General features: G+C 42.1%; 1 protein-coding gene across 2 annotated transcripts in view; it reads right to left on the bottom strand.

Moving 5' to 3' along the window:
* LOC139404976 (protein Jumonji-like) overlaps positions 1–20077 on the bottom strand; it is a 38165-nt gene that overhangs the window by 1784 nt on the left and 16304 nt on the right. The window contains exons 6-14 of one of the 2 annotated variants that reach the window (XM_071147537.1): positions 18714–18806; positions 17135–17253; positions 16871–16941; positions 16482–16596; positions 14010–14115; positions 7629–7811; positions 6697–6827; positions 3263–3443; positions 1103–1210 (exon numbers count right to left, since the gene is read on the bottom strand). In XM_071147537.1, the coding sequence (XP_071003638.1) occupies positions 1103–1210; positions 3263–3443; positions 6697–6827; positions 7629–7811; positions 14010–14115; positions 16482–16596; positions 16871–16941; positions 17135–17253; positions 18714–18806 (1107 nt within the window). The remainder of the gene's footprint in view (positions 1–1102; positions 1211–3262; positions 3444–6696; positions 6828–7628; positions 7812–14009; positions 14116–16481; positions 16597–16870; positions 16942–17134; positions 17254–18713; positions 18807–20077) is intronic. The other variant, XM_071147539.1, reaches the window with a different exon arrangement.

Here is a 20077-nt window from a genome sequence, read left to right as displayed (position 1 = left end):
GTTGACTGTAGTATTGTGCAGTTTACTGTAGTAGTGTACTGTAGTAGTGTGTAGTGTACTGTAGTGTACTGTAGTGTAGTTTACTGTAGTAGTGTGTAGTGTAGTGTAGTGTAGTGTACTTTAGTAGTGTGTAGTGTACTGTAGTGTAGTTTAGTGTACTGTAGTGTACTGTAGTGTAGTTTACTGTAGTAGTGTGTAGTGTGTGTAGTGTACTGTAGTGTACTGTAGTGTACTGTAGTAGTGTGTAGTGTACTGTAGTAGTGTGTGTAGTGTACTGTAGTGTACTGTAGTAGTGTGTAGTTTACTGTAGTAGTGTGTAGTGTGTGTAGTAGTGTAGTTTAGTTTACGGTAGTGTAGTGCAGTTTACTGTATTAGTGTGTAGTGTACTGTAGTAGTGTGTAGTGTACTGTAGTGTAGTTTAGTTTACTGTAGTGTAGTGCAGTTTACTGTAGTAGTGTGTAGTGTGTGTAGTAGTGTGTAGTGTACTGTAGTGTACTGTAGTGTAGTTTACTGTAGTAGTGTGTAGTGTGTGTAGTAGTGTGTGTAGTAGTGTGTAGTAGTGTAGTGTACTGTAGTAGTGTGTAGTGTACTGTAGTAGTGTGTGTAGTGTACTGTAGTAGTGTGTAGTGTGTGTAGTAGTGTGTAGTAGTGTAGTGTACTGTAGTAGTGTGTAGTGTACTGTAGTAGTGTGTGTAGTGTACTGTAGTGTACTGTAGTGTAGTTTACTGTAATGTGTGTAGTAGTGTAGTGTACTGTAGTAGTGTGTAGTGTAGTGTACTGTAGTAGTGTGTAGTTTACTGTAGTAGTGTGTAGTTTACTGTAGTAGTGTGTAGTGTACTGTAGTGTAGTTTACTGTAGTAGTGTGTAGTGTGTGTAGTAGTGTGTAGTAGTGTAGTGTACTGTAGTAGTGTGTAGTGTACTGTAGTAGTGTGTGTAGTGTACTGTAGTGTAGTTTACTGTAATGTGTGTAGTAGTGTAGTGTAGTGTACTGTAGTGTACTGTAGTGTAGTGTACTGTAGTAGTGTGTAGTGTAGTGTACTGTAGTAGTGTGTAGTTTACTGTAGTAGTGTGTAGTGTACTGTAGTGTAGTGTACTGTAGTACCTCGTCGTAACGGTACATCATTTTGAGGCCTCGGCAGGACTTGTGTTTCTGTACGTACAGCAGGACACACTCCAGACAGAACACCACGTTCTCACTCTCCTGAACCACCTACAGCGACATGAGGAGCATGCCATCAGGACAAAGAATAAACACATTTTCTCTCCTGAACCATCTGTAGCGACATGAGGAGCATGCCATCAGGACAAAGAATAAACACATTTACCCTCCTGAACCATCTGCAGCGACATGAGGAGCATGCCATCAGGACAGAATAAACACATTTTCCCTCCTGAACCATCTGCAGCGACATGAGGAGCATGCCATCAGGACAGAATAAACACATTTTCCCTCCTGAACCATCTGCAGCGACATGAGGAGCATGCCATCAGGACAGAATAAACACATTTACCCTCCTGAACCATCTGCAGCGACATGAGGAGCATGCCATCAGGACAGAATAAACACATTTTCTCTCCTGAACCATCTGCAGCGACATGAGGAGCATGCCATCAGGACAGAATAAACACATTTACCCTCCTGAACCATCTGCAGCGACATGAGGAGCATGCCATCAGGACAGAATAAACACATTTACCCTCCTGAACCATCTGCAGCGACATGAGGAGCATGCCATCAGGACATAGAATAAACACATTTCCCTCCTGAACCATCTGCAGCGACATGAGGAGCATGCCATCAGGACATAGAATAAACACATTTCCCTCCTGAACCATCTGCAGCGACATGAGGAGCATGCCATCAGGACATAGAATAAACACATTTCCCTCCTGAACCATCTGCAGCGACATGAGGAGCATGCCATCAGGACAGAATAAACACATTTTCCCTCCTGAACCATCTGCAGCGACATGAGGAGCATGCCATCAGGACATAGAATAAACACATTTTCCCTCCTGAACCATCTGCAGCGACATGAGGAGCATGCCATCAGGACAGAATAAACACATTTTCCCTCCTGAACCATCTGCAGCGACATGAGGAGCATGCCATCAGGACAGAATAAACACATTTACCCTCCTGAACCATCTGCAGCGACATGAGGAGCATGCCATCAGGACAGAATAAACACATTTTCCCTCCTGAACCATCTGCAGCGACATGAGGAGCATGCCATCAGGACAGAATAAACACATTTACCCTCCTGAACCATCTGCAGCGACATGAGGAGCATGCCATCAGGACAGAATAAACACATTTTCCCTCCTGAACCATCTGCAGCGACATGAGGAGCATGCCGTCAGGACAGAATAAACACATTTACCCTCCTGAACCATCTGCAGCGACATGAGGAGCATGCCATCAGGACAGAATAAACACATTTTCCCTCCTGAACCATCTGCAGTGACATGAGTGGCATGCCATCAGGACATAGAATAAACACATTTACCCTCCTGAACCATCTGCAGTGACATGAGGAGCATGCCATCAGGACACAGAATAAACACATGTTCCGTTCAGGGACAATAAAGTAAGATCGGTCTTTTTACAGGACATTTACGATTGAGCCCCCATCTGCAGACTTAACCATTGATGCCATCTCCACGAACATCAGAGAAATGGCCTTTAGAAGGCGCCTTGTTGGGGCCTCCCGGGTGGCGCAGTGGTCTGTGCCACCAGAGACTCTGGGTTCGCGCCTAGGCTCTGTCGCAGCCGGCTGCGACCGGGAGGTCCGTGGGGAGACGCACAATCGGCCTAGCGTCGTCCGGGTTAGGGAGGGTTTGGTCGGTAGGGATATCCTTGTCTCATCGCGCACCAGCGTCTCCTGTGGCGGGCCGGGCGCAGTGCATGCTAACCAGGTCGCCAAGTACACTGTGTTTCCTCCGACACATTGGTGCGGCTGGCTTCCGGGTTGGATGCGCGCTGTGTTAAGAAGCAGTGCGGCTTGGTTGGGTTGTGTTTCAGAGGACGCATGACTTTCAACCTTCGTCTCTCCCGAGCCCGTACGGGAGTTGTAGCGATGAGACAAGATAGTAATTACTAATAATTGGACACCACGAAATTGGGGAGAAAAAGGGGTAAAATTACCAAAAATTATATAAATAAAAAAAAATTAAAAACAGTGTTCTTGTCGACAACATGCCTTTGATTGAATCCCTGCCTATGTTTGTGCCCAACCTTCCCGGCCCAGTAAAGACTCACCATGGAGAGGTAGCAGAGGTGTTGGCACACTTGGCAGCGTCGGTCTGAGGGGTCGAGCCTCAGCCACTGGCGCTGGATCCTCCTGCTCTCTGACGAGGCCTGGTTGTCATGGCTACAGTAGCGGGCAACAGACCGCAGCCCGGCGTCAAACAGATCCCTGCGCTGTCTCAACTCTGTATCCCTGGAACAGGTAGAGCAGACTGGTGTATCGTCTGTCATCAATGGCTACTGTTTCCCTTTTAAGTTGTGGAAAGGGTCAATTTGAGATAGGTAACATGTTGTACTTTTAAATGAATGATGTATAGCTAGCTATTGATTCTTGAGTGGTTACATTTCTCCAGCCCCACCCCACTGCTGTTTATTCAACAGGTGGTGACTGCTGTTTATTCAACAGGTGGTGACTGCTGTTTATTCAACAGGTGGTGGGGTGACTGCTGTTTATTCAACAGGGGGTGACTGCTGTTTATTCAACAGGGGGTGACTGCTGTTTATTCAACAGGTGGTGACTGCTGTTTATTCAACAGGTGGAGGGGTGACTGCTGTTTATTCAACAGGTGAGGGGTGACTGCTGTTTATTCAACAGGTGGTGGGGTGACTGCTGTTTATTCAACAGGTGGTGGGGTGACTGCTGTTTATTCAACAGGGGGTGGGGTAACTGATGTTTATTCAACAGGTGGTGGGGTGACTGCTGTTTATTCAACAGGTGGTGGGGTGACTGATGTTTATTCAACAGGTGGAGGGGTGACTGATGTTTATTCAACAGGTGGAGGGGTGACTGCTGTTTATTCAACAGGTGGTGACTGCTGTTTATTCAACAGGTGGTGACTGCTGTTTATTCAACAGGTGAGGGGTGACTGCTGTTTATTCAACAGGTGGTGGGGTGACTGCTGTTTATTCAACAGGTGGAGGGGTGACTGCTGTTTATTCAACAGGTGGAGGGGTGACTGCTGTTTATTCAACAGGTGGAGGGGTGACTGCTGTTTATTCAACAGGTGGAGGGGTGACTGCTGTTTATTCAACAGATGGTGGGGTGACTGCTGTTTATTCAACAGGTGGAGGGGTGACTGATGTTTATTCAACAGGTGGAGGGGTGACTGCTGTTTCTTCAACAGGTGGTGGGGTGACTGCTGTTTCTTCAACAGGTGGTGGGGTGACTGATGTTTATTCAACATGTGGTGACTGCTGTTTATTCAACAGGTGGAGGGGTGACTGCTGTTTATTCAACAGGTGGTGGTGTGAATGTTTTGTCATTTTTTGAATCCCAGATTGCCCTTTTAAGAATTACATTCCATGTATGATGATACTGTGATCTACAATGATAATACTGCTATTAATACTGTGATCTACAATGATAATACTGCTATTAATACTGTGATCTACAATGATAATACTGCTATTAATACTGTGATCTACAATGATAATACTGCTATTAATACTGTGATCTACAATGATAATACTGCTATTAATACTGTGATCTACAAATATAGTACTGCTATTGATACTGTGATCTACAAATATAGTACTGCTATTAATACTGTGATCTACAAATATAGTACTGCTATTGATACTGTGATCTACAATGATAGTACTGCTATTGATACTGTGATCTACACTGATAATACTGCTATTAATACTGTGATCTACAATGATAATACTGCTATTAATAATGTGATCTACAATGATAATACTGCTATTGATACTGTGATCTACAATGACAATACTGCTATTAATACTGTGATCTACAATGATAATACTGCTATTAATACTGTGATCTACAATGATAATACTGCTATTAATACTGTGATCTACAATGATAATACTGCTATTAATACTGTGATCTACAATGGCAATACTGCTATTAATACTGTGATCTACAATGATAATACTGCTATTAATACTGTGATCTACAATGATAATACTGCTATTAATACTGTGATCTACAATGATAATACTGCTATTAATACTGTGATCTACAATGATAATACTGCTATTAATACTGTGATCTACAAATATAGTGCTGCTATTGATACTGTGATCTACAAATATAGTACTGCTATTGATACTGTGATCTACAAATATAGTACTGCTATTGATACTGTGATCTACAATGATAGTACTGCTATTGATACTGTGATCTACAAATATAGTACTGCTATTGATACTGTGATCTACAAATATAGTACTGCTATTGATACTGTGATCTACAAATATAGTACTGCTATTAATACTGTGATCTACAATGATAATACTGCTATTAATATTGTGATCTACAAATATAGTGCTGCTATTGATACTGTGATCTACAAATATAGTACTGCTATTGATACTGTGATCTACAAATATAGTACTGCTATTGATACTGTGATCTACAATGATAGTACTGCTATTGATACTGTGATCTACAAATATAGTACTGCTATTGATACTGTGATCTACAATGATAGTACTGCTATTGATACTGTGATCTACAATGATAGTACTGCTATTGATACTGTGATCTACAAATATAGTACTGCTATTGATACTGTGATCTACAAATATAGTACTGCTATTGATACTGTGATCTACAAATATAGTACTGCTATTGATACTGTGATCTACAAATATAGTACTGCTATTGATACTGTGATCTACAAATATAGTACTGCTATTAATACTGTGATCTACAATGATAATACTGCTATTAATACTGTGATCTACAAATATAGTGCTGCTATTGATACTGTGATCTACAAATATAGTACTGCTATTGATACTGTGATCTACAAATATAGTACTGCTATTGATACTGTGATCTACAATGATAGTACTGCTATTGATACTGTGATCTACAAATATAGTACTGCTATTGATACTGTGATCTACAAATATAGTACTGCTATTGATACTGTGATCTACAAATATAGTACTGCTATTGATACTGTGATCTACAATGATAGTACTGCTATTGATACTGTGATCTACAAATATAGTACTGCTATTGATACTGTGATCTACAAATATAGTACTGCTATTAATACTGTGATCTACAAATATAGTACTGCTATTGATACTGTGATCTACAAATATAGTACTGCTATTAATACTGTGATCTACAATGATACTGTGATCTGGAATGATAATACTGCTATTGATACTGTGATCTACAATGATACTGTGATCTGGAATGATAATACTGCTATTGATACTGTGATCTACAATGATAATACTGCTATTGATACTGTGATCTGGAATGATAATACTGCTATTGATACTGTGATCTGGAATGATAATACTGCTATTGATACTGTGATCTGGAATGATAAAACTGCTATTGATACTGTGATCTGGAATGATAATACTGCTATTGATACTGTGATCTGGAATGATAAAACTGCTATTGATACTGTGATCTGGAATGATAATACTGCTATTGGTTAAATAGTTAAACCCACCTGAGGTCTTTGAGAAGTGAGGTCATGGTACTCAGAATGACACCATTCTCCCGTTTGGATTCTGACATTGCGATCTGGTACAGCAACTTCTCCATGGAGAAGGACCTCTCTATGCGTCGACATTTCAGCTCCTGGGAAGGAGAGGTAAGAGATATTTGAACATTTGATAGGACAGGGTCTTTTCACAACATATCCCAGTTCAGATTAATGGAGGTGCTCAGTTTGGTAAACCCTCGCAAATCCCTCCTTTCATGCAGTAGATGTGTAGGGAACTAAGATCCATGTGGATAACAGAATCTTTGATACTGAATTGGCCAGCGGAACACTGGGTACACAGAGGCACTCTCTACCCTCAGTTTGTCCACTCTATCTGAACTGACTGACTGATAGACAGACTGACTGACTGACTAAACTAAGCTGGTTAAGTCAGACTTTAGAGCCTGGTTTACCACCCCTTCGTGAGGAGCTTTCAGGACTGGAACTCAGTCAAACTGGCCACCCCAAGATGTACAGGAGCATGGAGAGGTACAGGACAGGTACAGGAGTTCATACTCTATGTGGTCAGACCCCTAAACGAAAATGGATTTTCGTTAATTTTAGCAAAGACATTTATATCATTTTAAAATTGTCTTGAATAACAATATATTTATATTTTATTGTAACAGCAAAGTAATTCAGAATTTTTTTTTAATGGAGAATTGAATCTGTATTAATGCTGAAGACCAATACTTTAAACAAACTGATCTTGCAACTTTATCTGTGAAAACAACATTTAACATGCCGATTCCAATGACTAGTAACACTATACTAAATACTATAGTAATGTTAGCATGGCACGTAACATTATAATACATTATGTACTGAATTAAACTCTACTCTTCTTTCAACTAATGGCTTTTCCTTCAAGCATTGATACGACGGGGGGCTCCAACCTTGGCAGCCTGGTATCCCGTGTTCAGCCACTGGGGGGTGGCGAAGTGCACTGTCTCGGAGACGCTGTAGCCGCAGCACACCTTGGAGACGAACGCCGCCGGGAAACAGACGACGAACTGGCCACTCTGCTGGACGGTCCGGTGCACTTTGACCCCCGCTCGACACAGCACCTCCGGAGAGATCTGGCGGGAGGGAGAGAGACAGAGAACATGTATTACCTAACGACCAAGTCTACATCCCAAATGGCATTCTGTTCCCTATATAGTGCACTACTTACACCCTGTTCCCTATTTAGTGCACTACTTACACCCTGTTCCCTATATAGTGCAGAACTTTTCACCAGAGCACAGTGTGTATGTGTGGGGACAGTGTTTCTGTAGTCCATGTTTGTACTGTAGGGGGGGGAACAGTGTTTCTGTAGTCCATGTTTATACTGTAGGGGGGGGGACAGTGTTTCTGTAGTCCATGTTTGTACTGTAGGGGGGGGGGGGGGCAGTGTTTCTGTATTCCATGTTTATACTGTAGGGGAGGGGGGGGGGACAGTGTTTCTGTAGTCCATGTTTATACTGTAGGGGGGGGGGGGGGGGCAGTGTTTCTGTAGTCCATGTTTATACTGTAAGGGGGGGGGGGGGGAGTGTTTCTGTAGTCCATGTTTATACTGTAGGGGGGGGGGGGGGGGGGACAGTGTTTCTGTAGTCCATGTTTGTACTGTAGGGGAGGAACGGTGTTTCTGTAGTCCATGTTTATACTGTAGGGGGGGACAGTGTTTCTGTAGTCCATGTTTATACTGTAGGGGGGGACAGTGTTTCTGTAGTCCATGTGTATAGTGTAGGGGGGGACAGTGTTTCTGTAGTCCATGTTTGTACTGTAGGGGGGGGGGGACAGTGTTTCTGTAGTCCATGTTTATACTGTAGGGGGGGGACAGTGTTTCTGTAGTCCATGTTTATACTGTAGGGGAGGGGGGGGGCAGTGTTTCTGTAGCCCATGTTTATACTGTAGGGGGGGGGGGGGGGGGCAGTGTTTCTGTAGTCCATGTTTATACTGTAGGGGGGGGGACAGTGTTTCTGTAGTCCATGTTTATACTGTAGGGGGGGGACAGTGTTTCTGTAGTCCATGTTTATACTGTAGGGGGGGGGAACAGTGTTTCTGTAGTCCATGTTTATACTTTAGGGGGGGACAGAGTTTCTGTAGTCCATGTTTATACTGTAGGGGGGAACAGTGTTTCTGTAGTCCATGTTTATACTGTATGTGTGGACAGTGTTTCTGTAGTCCATGTTTATACTGTATGTGTGGACAGTGTTTCTGTAGTCCATGTTTATACTGTAGGGGAGGGGGGGGGGCGACAGTGTTTCTGTAGTCCATGTTTATACTGTAGGGGGGGACAGTGTTTCTGTAGTCCATGTTAATACTGTATGTGTGGACAGTGTTTCTGTAGTCCATGTTTATACTGTAGGGGGGGACAGTGTTTCTGTAGTCCATGTTTATACTGTAGGGGAGGGGGGGGGCAGTGTTTCTGTAGCCCATGTTTATACTGTAGGGGGGGGGGGGGGACAGTGTTTCTGTAGTCCATGTTTATACTGTAGGGGGGGGACAGTGTTTCTGTAGTCCATGTTTATACTGTAGGGGGGGGACAGTGTTTCTGTAGTCCATGTTTATACTGTAGGGGGGGGGGGCAGTGTTTCTGTAGTCCATGTTTATACTGTAGGGGGGGACAGTGTTTCTGTAGTCCATGTTTATACTGTAGGGGGGAACAGTGTTTCTGTAGTCCATGTTTATACTGTATGTGTGGACAGTGTTTCTGTAGTCCATGTTTATACTGTATGTGTGGACAGTGTTTCTGTAGTCCATGTTTATACTGTAGGGGAGGGGGGGGGGGTGACAGTGTTTCTGTAGTCCATGTTAATACTGTAGGGGGGGACAGTGTTTCTGTAGTCCATGTTAATACTGTATGTGTGGACAGTGTTTCTGTAGTCCATGTTTGTACTGTAGGGGGGGACAGTGTTTCTGTAGTCCATGTTTATACTGTAGGGGGGGACAGTGTTTCTGTAGTCCATGTTTATACTGTATGTGTAGACAGTGTTTCTGTAGTCCATGTTTATACTGTAGGGGGGGACAGTGTTTCTGTAGTCCATGTTTATACTGTAGGGGGGGTGACAGTGTTTCTGTAGTCCATGTGTATACTGTAGGGGGGGGGGGGGGGGGACAGTGTTTCTGTAGTCCATGTTTATACTGTGGGGGGGGGCAGTGTTTCTGTAGTCCATGTTTGTACTGTAGGGGAGGAACGGTGTTTCTGTAGTCCATGTTTATACTGTAGGGGGGGACAGTGTTTCTGTAGTCCATGTTTATACTGTAGGGGGGGGACAGTGTTTCTGTAGTCCATGTGTATACTGTAGGGGGTGACAGTGTTTCTGTAGTCCATGTTTGTACTGTAGGGGGGGGGGGACAGTGTTTCTGTAGTCCATGTTTATACTGTAGGGGGGGGACAGTGTTTCTGTAGTCCATGTTTATACTGTAGGGGAGGGGGGGGGGCAGTGTTTCTGTAGCCCATGTTTATACTGTAGCGGGGGGGGGGGGGGGACAGTGTTTCTGTAGTCCATGTTTATACTGTAGGGGGGGGGGAACAGTGTTTCTGTAGTCCATGTTTATACTTTAGGGGGGGACAGTGTTTCTGTAGTCCATGTTTATACTGTAGGGGGGAACAGTGTTTCTGTAGTCCATGTTTATACTGTATGTGTGGACAGTGTTTCTGTAGTCCATGTTTATACTGTAGGGGGGGACAGTGTTTCTGTAGTCCATGTTTATACTGTAGGGGGGGGACAGTGTTTCTGTAGTCCATGTTTATACTGTAGGGGGGGACAGTGTTTCTGTAGTCCATGTTTATACTGTATGTGTGGACAGTGTTTCTGTAGTCCATGTTTATACTGTATGTGTGGACAGTGTTTCTGTAGTCCATGTTTGTACTGTAGGGGAGGGGGGGGGGCAGTGTTTCTGTAGTCCATGTTTATACTGTAGGGGGGGTGACAGTGTTTCTGTAGTCCATGTGTATACTGTAGGGGGGGGGGGGGGGACAGTGTTTCTGTAGTCCATGTTTATACTGTAAGGGGGGGGACAGTGTTTCTGTAGTCCATGTTTATACTGTAGGGGGGGGGACAGTGTTTCTGTAGTCCATGTTTATACTGTATGTGTGGACAGTGTTTCTGTAGTCCATGTTTATACTGTATGTGTAGACAGTGTTTCTGTAGTCCATGTTTATACTGTAGGGGGGGACAGTGTTTCTGTAGTCCATGTTTATACTGTAGGGGGGGGACAGTGTTTCTGTAGTCCATGTTTATACTGTAGGGGGGGACAGTGTTTCTGTAGTCCATGTTTATACTGTATGTGTGGACAGTGTTTCTGTAGTCCATGTTTATACTGTATGTGTGGACAGTGTTTCTGTAGTCCATGTTTGTACTGTAGGGGAGGGGGGGGGGGGGCAGTGTTTCTGTAGTCCATGTTTATACTGTAGGGGGGGTGACAGTGTTTCTGTAGTCCATGTGTATACTGAAGGGGGGGGGGGGACAGTGTTTCTGTAGTCCATGTTTATACTGTAGGGGGGGGACAGTGTTTCTGTAGTCCATGTTTATACTGTATGTGTGGACAGTGTTTCTGTAGTCCATGTTTATACTGTATGTGTGGACAGTGTTTCTGTAGTCCATGTTTGTACTGTAGGGGAGGGGGGGGGGGGCAGTGTTTCTGTAGTCCATGTTTATACTGTAGGGGGGGTGACAGTGTTTCTGTAGTCCATGTGTATACTGTAGGGGGGGGGGGGGGGGACAGTGTTTCTGTAGTCCATGTTTATACTGTAAGGGGGGGGACAGTGTTTCTGTAGTCCATGTTTATACTGTAGGGGGGGGACAGTGTTTCTGTAGTCCATGTGTATACTGTAGGGGGTGACAGTGTTTCTGTAGTCCATGTTTGTACTGTAGGGGGGGGGGACAGTGTTTCTGTAGTCCATGTTTATACTGTAGGGGGGGGACAGTGTGTCTGTAGTCCATGTTTATACTGTAGGGGAGGGGGGGGGGGCAGTGTTTCTGTAGCCCATGTTTATACTGTAGCGGGGGGGGGGGGGGGGGACAGTGTTTCTGTAGTCCATGTTTATACTGTAGGGGGGGGACAGTGTTTCTGTAGTCCATGTTTATACTGTAGGGGGGGGACAGTGTTTCTGTAGTCCATGTTTATACTGTAGGGGGGGGGGAACAGTGTTTCTGTAGTCCATGTTTATACTTTAGGGGGGGACAGTGTTTCTGTAGTCCATGTTTATACTGTAGGGGGGAACAGTGTTTCTGTAGTCCATGTTTATACTGTATGTGTGGACAGTGTTTCTGTAGTCCATGTTTATACTGTAGGGGGGGACAGTGTTTCTGTAGTCCATGTTTATACTGTAGGGGGGGGACAGTGTTTCTGTAGTCCATGTTTATACTGTAGGGGGGGACAGTGTTTCTGTAGTCCATGTTTATACTGTATGTGTGGACAGTGTTTCTGTAGTCCATGTTTATACTGTATGTGTGGACAGTGTTTCTGTAGTCCATGTTTGTACTGTACTGTGGGGGAGGGGGGGGGGCAGTGTTTCTGTAGTCCATGTTTATACTGTAGGGGGGGTGACAGTGTTTCTGTAGTCCATGTGTATACTGTAGGGGGGGGGGGGGGGGGACAGTGTTTCTGTAGTCCATGTTTATACTGTAAGGGGGGGGACAGTGTTTCTGTAGTCCATGTTTATACTGTAGGGGGGGGGACAGTGTTTCTGTAGTCCATGTTTATACTGTATGTGTGGACAGTGTTTCTGTAGTCCATGTTTATACTGTATGTGTAGACAGTGTTTCTGTAGTCCATGTTTATACTGTATATGTGGACAGTGTTTCTGTAGTCCATGTTTATACTGTATGTGTGGACAGTGTTTCTGTAGTCCATGTTTATACTGTATGTGTAGACAGTGTTTCTGTAGTCCATGTTTATACTGTATGTGTGGACAGTGTTTCTGTAGTCCATGTTTATACTGTAGGGGGGGACAGTGTTTCTGTAGTCCATGTTTATACTGTATGTGTGGACAGTGTTTCTGTAGTCCATGTTTATACTGTAGGGGGGGGACAGTGTTTCTGTAGTCCATGTTTATACTGTATGTGTGGACAGTGTTTCTGTAGTCCATGTTTATACTGTAGGGGGGGACAGTGTTTCTGTAGTCCATGTTTATACTGTATGTGTAGACAGTGTTTCTGTAGTCCATGTTTATACTGTATGTGTGGACAGTGTTTCTGTAGTCCATGTTTATACTGTATGTGTGGACAGTGTATCTGTAGTCCATGTTTATACTGTATGTGTGGACAGTGTTTCTGTAGTCCATGTTTATACTGTATGTGTAGACAGTGTTTCTGTAGTCCATGTTTATACTGTATGTGTGGACAGTGTTTCTGTAGTCCATGTTTGTACTGTACTGTAGGGGAGGGGGGGGGGCAGTGTTTCTGTAGTCCATGTTTATACTGTAGGGGGGGTGACAGTGTTTCTGTAGTCCATGTGTATACTGTAGGGGGGGGGGGGGGGACAGTGTTTCTGTAGTCCATGTTTATACTGTAAGGGGGGGGACAGTGTTTCTGTAGTCCATGTTTATACTGTAGGGGGGGGGACAGTGTTTCTGTAGTCCATGTTTATACTGTATGTGTGGACAGTGTTTCTGTAGTCCATGTTTATACTGTATGTGTAGACAGTGTTTCTGTAGTCCATGTTTATACTGTATATGTGGACAGTGTTTCTGTAGTCCATGTTTATACTGTATGTGTGGACAGTGTTTCTGTAGTCCATGTTTATACTGTATGTGTAGACAGTGTTTCTGTAGTCCATGTTTATACTGTATGTGTGGACAGTGTTTCTGTAGTCCATGTTTATACTGTAGGGGGGGACAGTGTTTCTGTAGTCCATGTTTATACTGTATGTGTGGACAGTGTTTCTGTAGTCCATGTTTATACTGTAGGGGGGGGACAGTGTTTCTGTAGTCCATGTTTATACTGTATGTGTGGACAGTGTTTCTGTAGTCCATGTTTATACTGTAGGGGGGACAGTGTTTCTGTAGTCCATGTTTATACTGTATGTGTAGACAGTGTTTCTGTAGTCCATGTTTATACTGTATGTGTGGACAGTGTTTCTGTAGTCCATGTTTATACTGTATGTGTGGACAGTGTATCTGTAGTCCATGTTTATACTGTATGTGTGGACAGTGTTTCTGTAGTCCATGTTTATACTGTATGTGTAGACAGTGTTTCTGTAGTCCATGTTTATACTGTATGTGTGGACAGTGTTTCTGTAGTCCATGTTTATACTGTATGTGTGGACAGTGTATCCTGCAGTCACACCATGATGTTGTTCTCCAACATCTCCAGTCCTGGGGTTCCATTAGCCTGCAGTAGTGTGTGAACCACCTTGTCCAGCTTCACCTTCTCCTCAGCAGGAATACAGTACCTGAACACCGGGTCACATGGGTTATTGGGATCTAATTGTGTATCACTTTATGATAACATGTTGGAGTTAGTGGACACATGTCATAGCACTAGTAAATAAAAAATATCCTTGTCTGGCAATGAAACTTTATTTTTTTATTGTAGTTTTATAGGATTTTATTTGAGCTCAACAATTACATTAAGGGGAATTTTATAAGGGGAAAGATTTGCTTTCGGAATTTTCTAAATATTTTCAATATTATTCATTTCCATGTTGGCTCGATACCCGGAAATGCCATTGTCTGGAGAAAAGGATCCCAATTTCAAACTCTCCAAAAAAGTGTAATTATATATATATTTTTAACTGGCAATAATTAATATTAACTGAAAAAGGATATTGTGTAGTTATTTGCAATAGCCCTTATCTCGAAACTGTGATTCCTAAAAGATGTGTCTGGAGATTTGGTCAACTCAAATCAGGAATGAGCAGGGTGAGCTCTACCATAATGACCTCTTATTCATGTTCTCATTACATGTAGTGCAACAAGACCACTTATGGTCTGGAAAGTTCTCTACTATCTGATATGTTTTAAACAAACAATATAGAAATCACCACGGTAAAAGAAAATATATATTTTTGTCTAACGTTAACTCCGTCAGAGTGCTGAAAGAATAATTTAATATATTTTACAAATGTAAAATACTTTGAGGCAAAAATGTCTGTTTTGAGTATCTGTTGTCAACTCCGTCACCGATGGCTAAACCACTTATGAACTTTTAAAAAAAAGATTGTTATAAAAAAACATTTGAATCACTCTTCTGCAACACATGGTTAAACTATTGACATATTTGCTGTGATAGAGCTAAGGGATCATGTTTCCTTTATAAATGTTGTTTTATGCCAAAACGCTAATAAATGCTTTATGTTCTGAATCTAGAAAAACATGCCAAAATGCTAATAAATGTTTTATGTTCTGAATCTAGAAAAACATGCCAAAATGCTAATAAATGTTTTATGTTCTGAATCTAGAAAAACATGCCAAAATGCTAATAAATGTTTTATGTTCTGAATCTAGAAAAACATGCCAAAATGCTAATAAATGTTTTATGTTCTGAATCTAGAAAAACATGCCAAAATGCTAATAAATGTTTTATGTTCTGAATCTAGAAAAACATGCCAAAATGCTAATAAATGTTTTATGTTCTGAATCTAGAAAAACATGCCAAAATGCTAATAAATGTTTTATGTTCTGAATCTAGAAAAACATGCCAAAATGCTAATAAATGTTTTATGTTCTGAATCTAGAAAAACATGCCAAAATGCTAATAAATGTTTTATGTTCTGAATCTAGAAAAACATGCCAAAATGCTAATAAATGTTTTATGTTCTGAATCTAGAAAAACATGCCAAAATGCTAATAAATGTTTTATGTTCTGAATCTAGAAAAACATGCCAAAATGCTAATAAATGTTTTATGTTCTGAATCTAGAAAAACATGCCAAAATGCTAATAAAATTATCCCCGGAGCTAATTATATAGCGTTGTAAAAATGCTTTATAAAAATAAGTTTGGAGATTTGTATTTCATATTTGAATAATGTAATGATAGAATTAAACAAACAAGGTCTTCAAACACTTGGACAATAAATGTACAAATTAAATGCATTTTATGGTGTCTGACTGAGTTGACGTAAATCCACTTAGTTGTAAATTTATGAGAAAAACATTTCTGAATTAGGAGGTTGTTCCTTTACATGGTGTGATATATATATTATTTGGTCTATCAGATATTAAGACAAATATTTGTGGAAGAAAATGTTATATTGTACCGTCTTTCAAGAATTCCTGATTATTTGTGTATATATATATATATATATATATATATATATATAATAAACTGGGTGGTTCGGGCCCTGAATGCTGATTGGCACTCATCGTGGGTTTGTGGTATATGGCCAATATACCACGACTAAGGGCTGTGTCCAGGCACTCCGCAATGCGTTGTGCTTAACAACAGCCCTTAGCCGTGGTATATTGGCCATATACCACACCCCCTCGTGCCTTATTGCTTAAATATATACCATTTAGCAGATTTATCCAATAAAGACTTACGTCATACTGCATACATTTTACGTATGGATGGCCCAGATAATCAAACACACTATCCTGGTGTTGCGAGCGCCATGCTCTACCTACTGAGCCATACAGCGTTTCCTTCATACTGTACTGACCACGCTCAGGGAGTTCTATTAAATCAATCTCCACCAGTTCTATTTGACCAGGCTTGACTAACTGACGCTGAGCTCCATTGGCTGTGGCAGGTGGTGAACCTGAGTTGACCGTACGATTATACTGGGAGAGGGCAGTGAGCAGTGAACCACTACTTACCAAATGCAGTCAGCACCCGTGTGTAAGTAGTCAATGTATGGAAGGCGGTGATGGTCTCGCGACCAGCATGAGGTAGAGAAGACCATGCCGATGTTCAGCCAAGGAATGGTGACTCCTGTACAACCACAAAGGAAGACACAGTAGACTGTCAAGATGTTCTAGTCAGTTGAAGTTCACTTCATTCATAGCAGAAAGCTATTGAATTGTGTCACCAAAAATGAGGATATACGGTATAAAACAACAAACTAACGCAACATACATTCAAGGAACTGTTGTGGTTAAGCTTCAGTCCTTCAGTTCACTCTGCAGCTACTTACAACCGTCTGTATTACAATACAATGTACTGTCATCCTGTGTAACAGGAGAGGGTCATAGGTACAGATGATTACCTGGCACAGCACCAAGATGGCGTAGGATGGATCCTGAATTATTGGGAAGGATTGTAAGGTTCCATCCATGTCTTGAGTGGAGACAAGAGAACAGAACACATATTTTATGCATGTCCTTATAGGGTTGTAAAATTCCCCTAACTTTCCAAAAATTCCCCGGTTCTCCAGAAATCCCAGTTGGAAGATTCCAGGAATCAGGAGGGAATAAGCAGGAAATTCAAAATCCTCCATTCATGTGATAGGATAATGCCGTTAGGACCTTACTTTGAAAACGTCTCAGACTTTCCAACTGGGAAGCCACTCCCATGAGTTTTAGTGTCCACTTTCCCACAGTGCACGGCAACATGACATTCCCTCTGCTCCACGATGTTCCAGTACTCCTGCTGCAATCACAGACAGAAACATTATTGCATTAATGTAGATGAAAAAACGAGTAGTGACAGACGATCACACAGTGGGATGGCTGACAAGAAAGACAAGAGGAGAGAAGAAATATGTCAATGACCTGATCAGTCATCTCCATACTACTTATGGTCCCAGTGAATTATACTACTTATGGTCCCAGTGAATTATACTACTTATGGTCCCAGTGAATTATCCTACTTATGGTCCGGTCCCAGTGAAATATACTACTTATGGTCCCAGTGAAATATACTACTTATGGTCCCAGTGAATTGTACTACTTATGGTCCCAGTGAATTATACTACTTATGGTCCCAGTGAATTACACTACTTATGGTGTGGTCCCAGTGAATTATACTACTTATGGTCCCAGTGAATTACACTACTTATGGTTCCAGTGAATTACACTACTTATGGTCCCAGTGAATTACACTACTTATGGTCCCAGTGAATTATCCTACTTATGGTCCCAGTGAATTATCCTACTTACGGTCCCAGTGAATTACACTACTTATGGTCCCAGTGAATTATACTACTTGTGGTCCCATTGAATTATACTACTTATGGTCCCAGTGAATTACACTACTTACGGTCCCAGTGAATTATACTACTTACGGTCCCAGTGAATTACACTACTTATGGTCCCAGTGAATTATACTACTTATGGTCCCAGTGAATTACACTACTTACGGTCCCAGTGAATTATCCTACTTACGGTCCCAGTGAATTATCCTACTTATGGTCCCAGTGAATTATCCTACTTATGGTCCCAGTGAAATACACTACTTATGGTCCCAGTGAATTACACTACTTATGGTCCCAGTGAATTATCCTACTTACGGTCCCAGTGAAATATACTACTTACGGTCCCAGTGAATTATACTACTTACGGTCCCAGTGAATTATCCTACTTATGGTCCCAGTGAATTATCCTACTTATGGTCCCAGTGAAATATACTACTTACGGTCCCAGTGAATTATACTACTTATGGTCCCAGTGAATTATCCTACTTATGGTCCCAGTGAAATATACTACTTATGGTCCCAGTGAATTACACTACTTATGGTCCCAGTGAAATATACTACTTATTGTCCCAGTGAATTATACTACTTATGGTCCCAGTGAATTATACTACTTATGGTCCCAGTGAATTATCCTACTTACGGTCCCAGTGAATTATACTACTATATACTACTATACTACTATGGTTGCGTCCCAAAAAGCAGGGCCCTGACCAAAAGTAGTGCACTAAGGGCCGATTCAGACTTGAAATAAGTAGACTTAACATGGATTTATGTCTATAAAATATGGACAAGTCCATTTTTTATTTATTTTTTATTTAAGTCCATGTTAAGTCAACTTCTCTGAAACCTGAATAGGGCCTTAAGTAGTGCAACCTACGTAGCAGGTATATAACAGTTTGGGATATGTAGACCTTACCTCCACCTCAGCCGTCCCAGGCTCCTTATTGAAACACATGTTCATAGTATTCCTGGCTGTCCTGTAGAACGTAGTGAGAGAAACCGACTTCCCCTGCCATAGAGAAACACAAAGAGAGAGCTGAGACCTTACGGTCCCTTTCAAGTTCCCTGATACACAGTCAATGTAAAGAATATCACAGCAAATCATCAACACAAAGAGTGTACGAGCTTATGGACCGAGGTGTTTTGATATCCTGCCAATCGAATGACTCAGAAGCACAACCAAAGAGACTAGTAAGACCATACAGGAAGTCGTCTTTTATGTCCCTTGATACACTGTCTCCGTCCCTAACGTCATCCTACTTTTGAACAGGCTCTGGTCAAAAGTAGTGCATCAGAAAAGGGAATAGGAATGTGATTTGGGACGCAGACCACTGTCAATGTAACGATTATCACAGCCAACCAGATGGGAGAGTTAGTTGAACAGCCAGACAAAAATGATACATGTGGATGTCACTGTGCTGCATGACATCATCTTCCTTCCTCTCCCCGCTGCTGTCTCAGCACATTCTGAAGGAGAGTCTTCCATCCAGACGGTTTTCTCAGGTTGCCTCCCAAATGGCACCCTATTCCCTTATCCAAATGGCACCCTATTCCCTTATCCAATTGGCTAACTATTCCCTTATATAGAGTACTACTTTCGATCGGAGCCCTAAGGGCCCTGGTTAAAAGTAGTGCACTAGACAGGGAATTGGGCACCATTTGGGACATAAGCTCAGATACACGACAGACAGCTGGGCAGGGACAGAGACTGAGAGCCTGTATGAATGTGCCAGGAAAATCCCTGGTTGGTTGGACTACGGTCAGTCACTGTAAGCTTTCCCACATGTGTGGAGGAGATTGCTGTATTTCTTATTATGGCCCTATATATTGATTTCATATGGGTCCAGCTATGCTGGCATTCACAGACAGAATAGTCCCTACGAGCCAGGTTTAAAAAGTAGGAAGTCAAACTGAGAGAGGAAACGCTAGAAGTAACTGATACTACAGGAGAACTAACTGATACTACAAGAGAACTAACTCATACTACAGGAGAACTAACTGATACTACAGGAGAACTAACTGATACTACAGGATAACTGTAACTGATACTACAGGAGAACGAACTGATACTACAGGAGAACTAACTGATACTACAGGAGAACTAACTGATACTACAGGAGAACTAACTGATATTACAGGAGAACGAACTGATATTACAGGAGAACTAACTGATACTACAAGAGAACTAACTGATACTACAGGAGAACTAACTGATACTACAGGAGAACGAACTGATACTACAGAAGAACTAGCTGATACTACAGGAGAACTAACTAATAC

Source organism: Oncorhynchus clarkii, unplaced genomic scaffold, assembly GCF_045791955.1.
Source record: "Oncorhynchus clarkii lewisi isolate Uvic-CL-2024 unplaced genomic scaffold, UVic_Ocla_1.0 unplaced_contig_10369_pilon_pilon, whole genome shotgun sequence".
In the NCBI taxonomy this organism is placed as follows: Eukaryota; Metazoa; Chordata; class Actinopteri; order Salmoniformes; family Salmonidae; genus Oncorhynchus; species Oncorhynchus clarkii.
The sequence above is the reverse complement of the archived record's forward strand: the minus strand, read 5'-3'. Positions and strand labels throughout refer to the sequence as shown.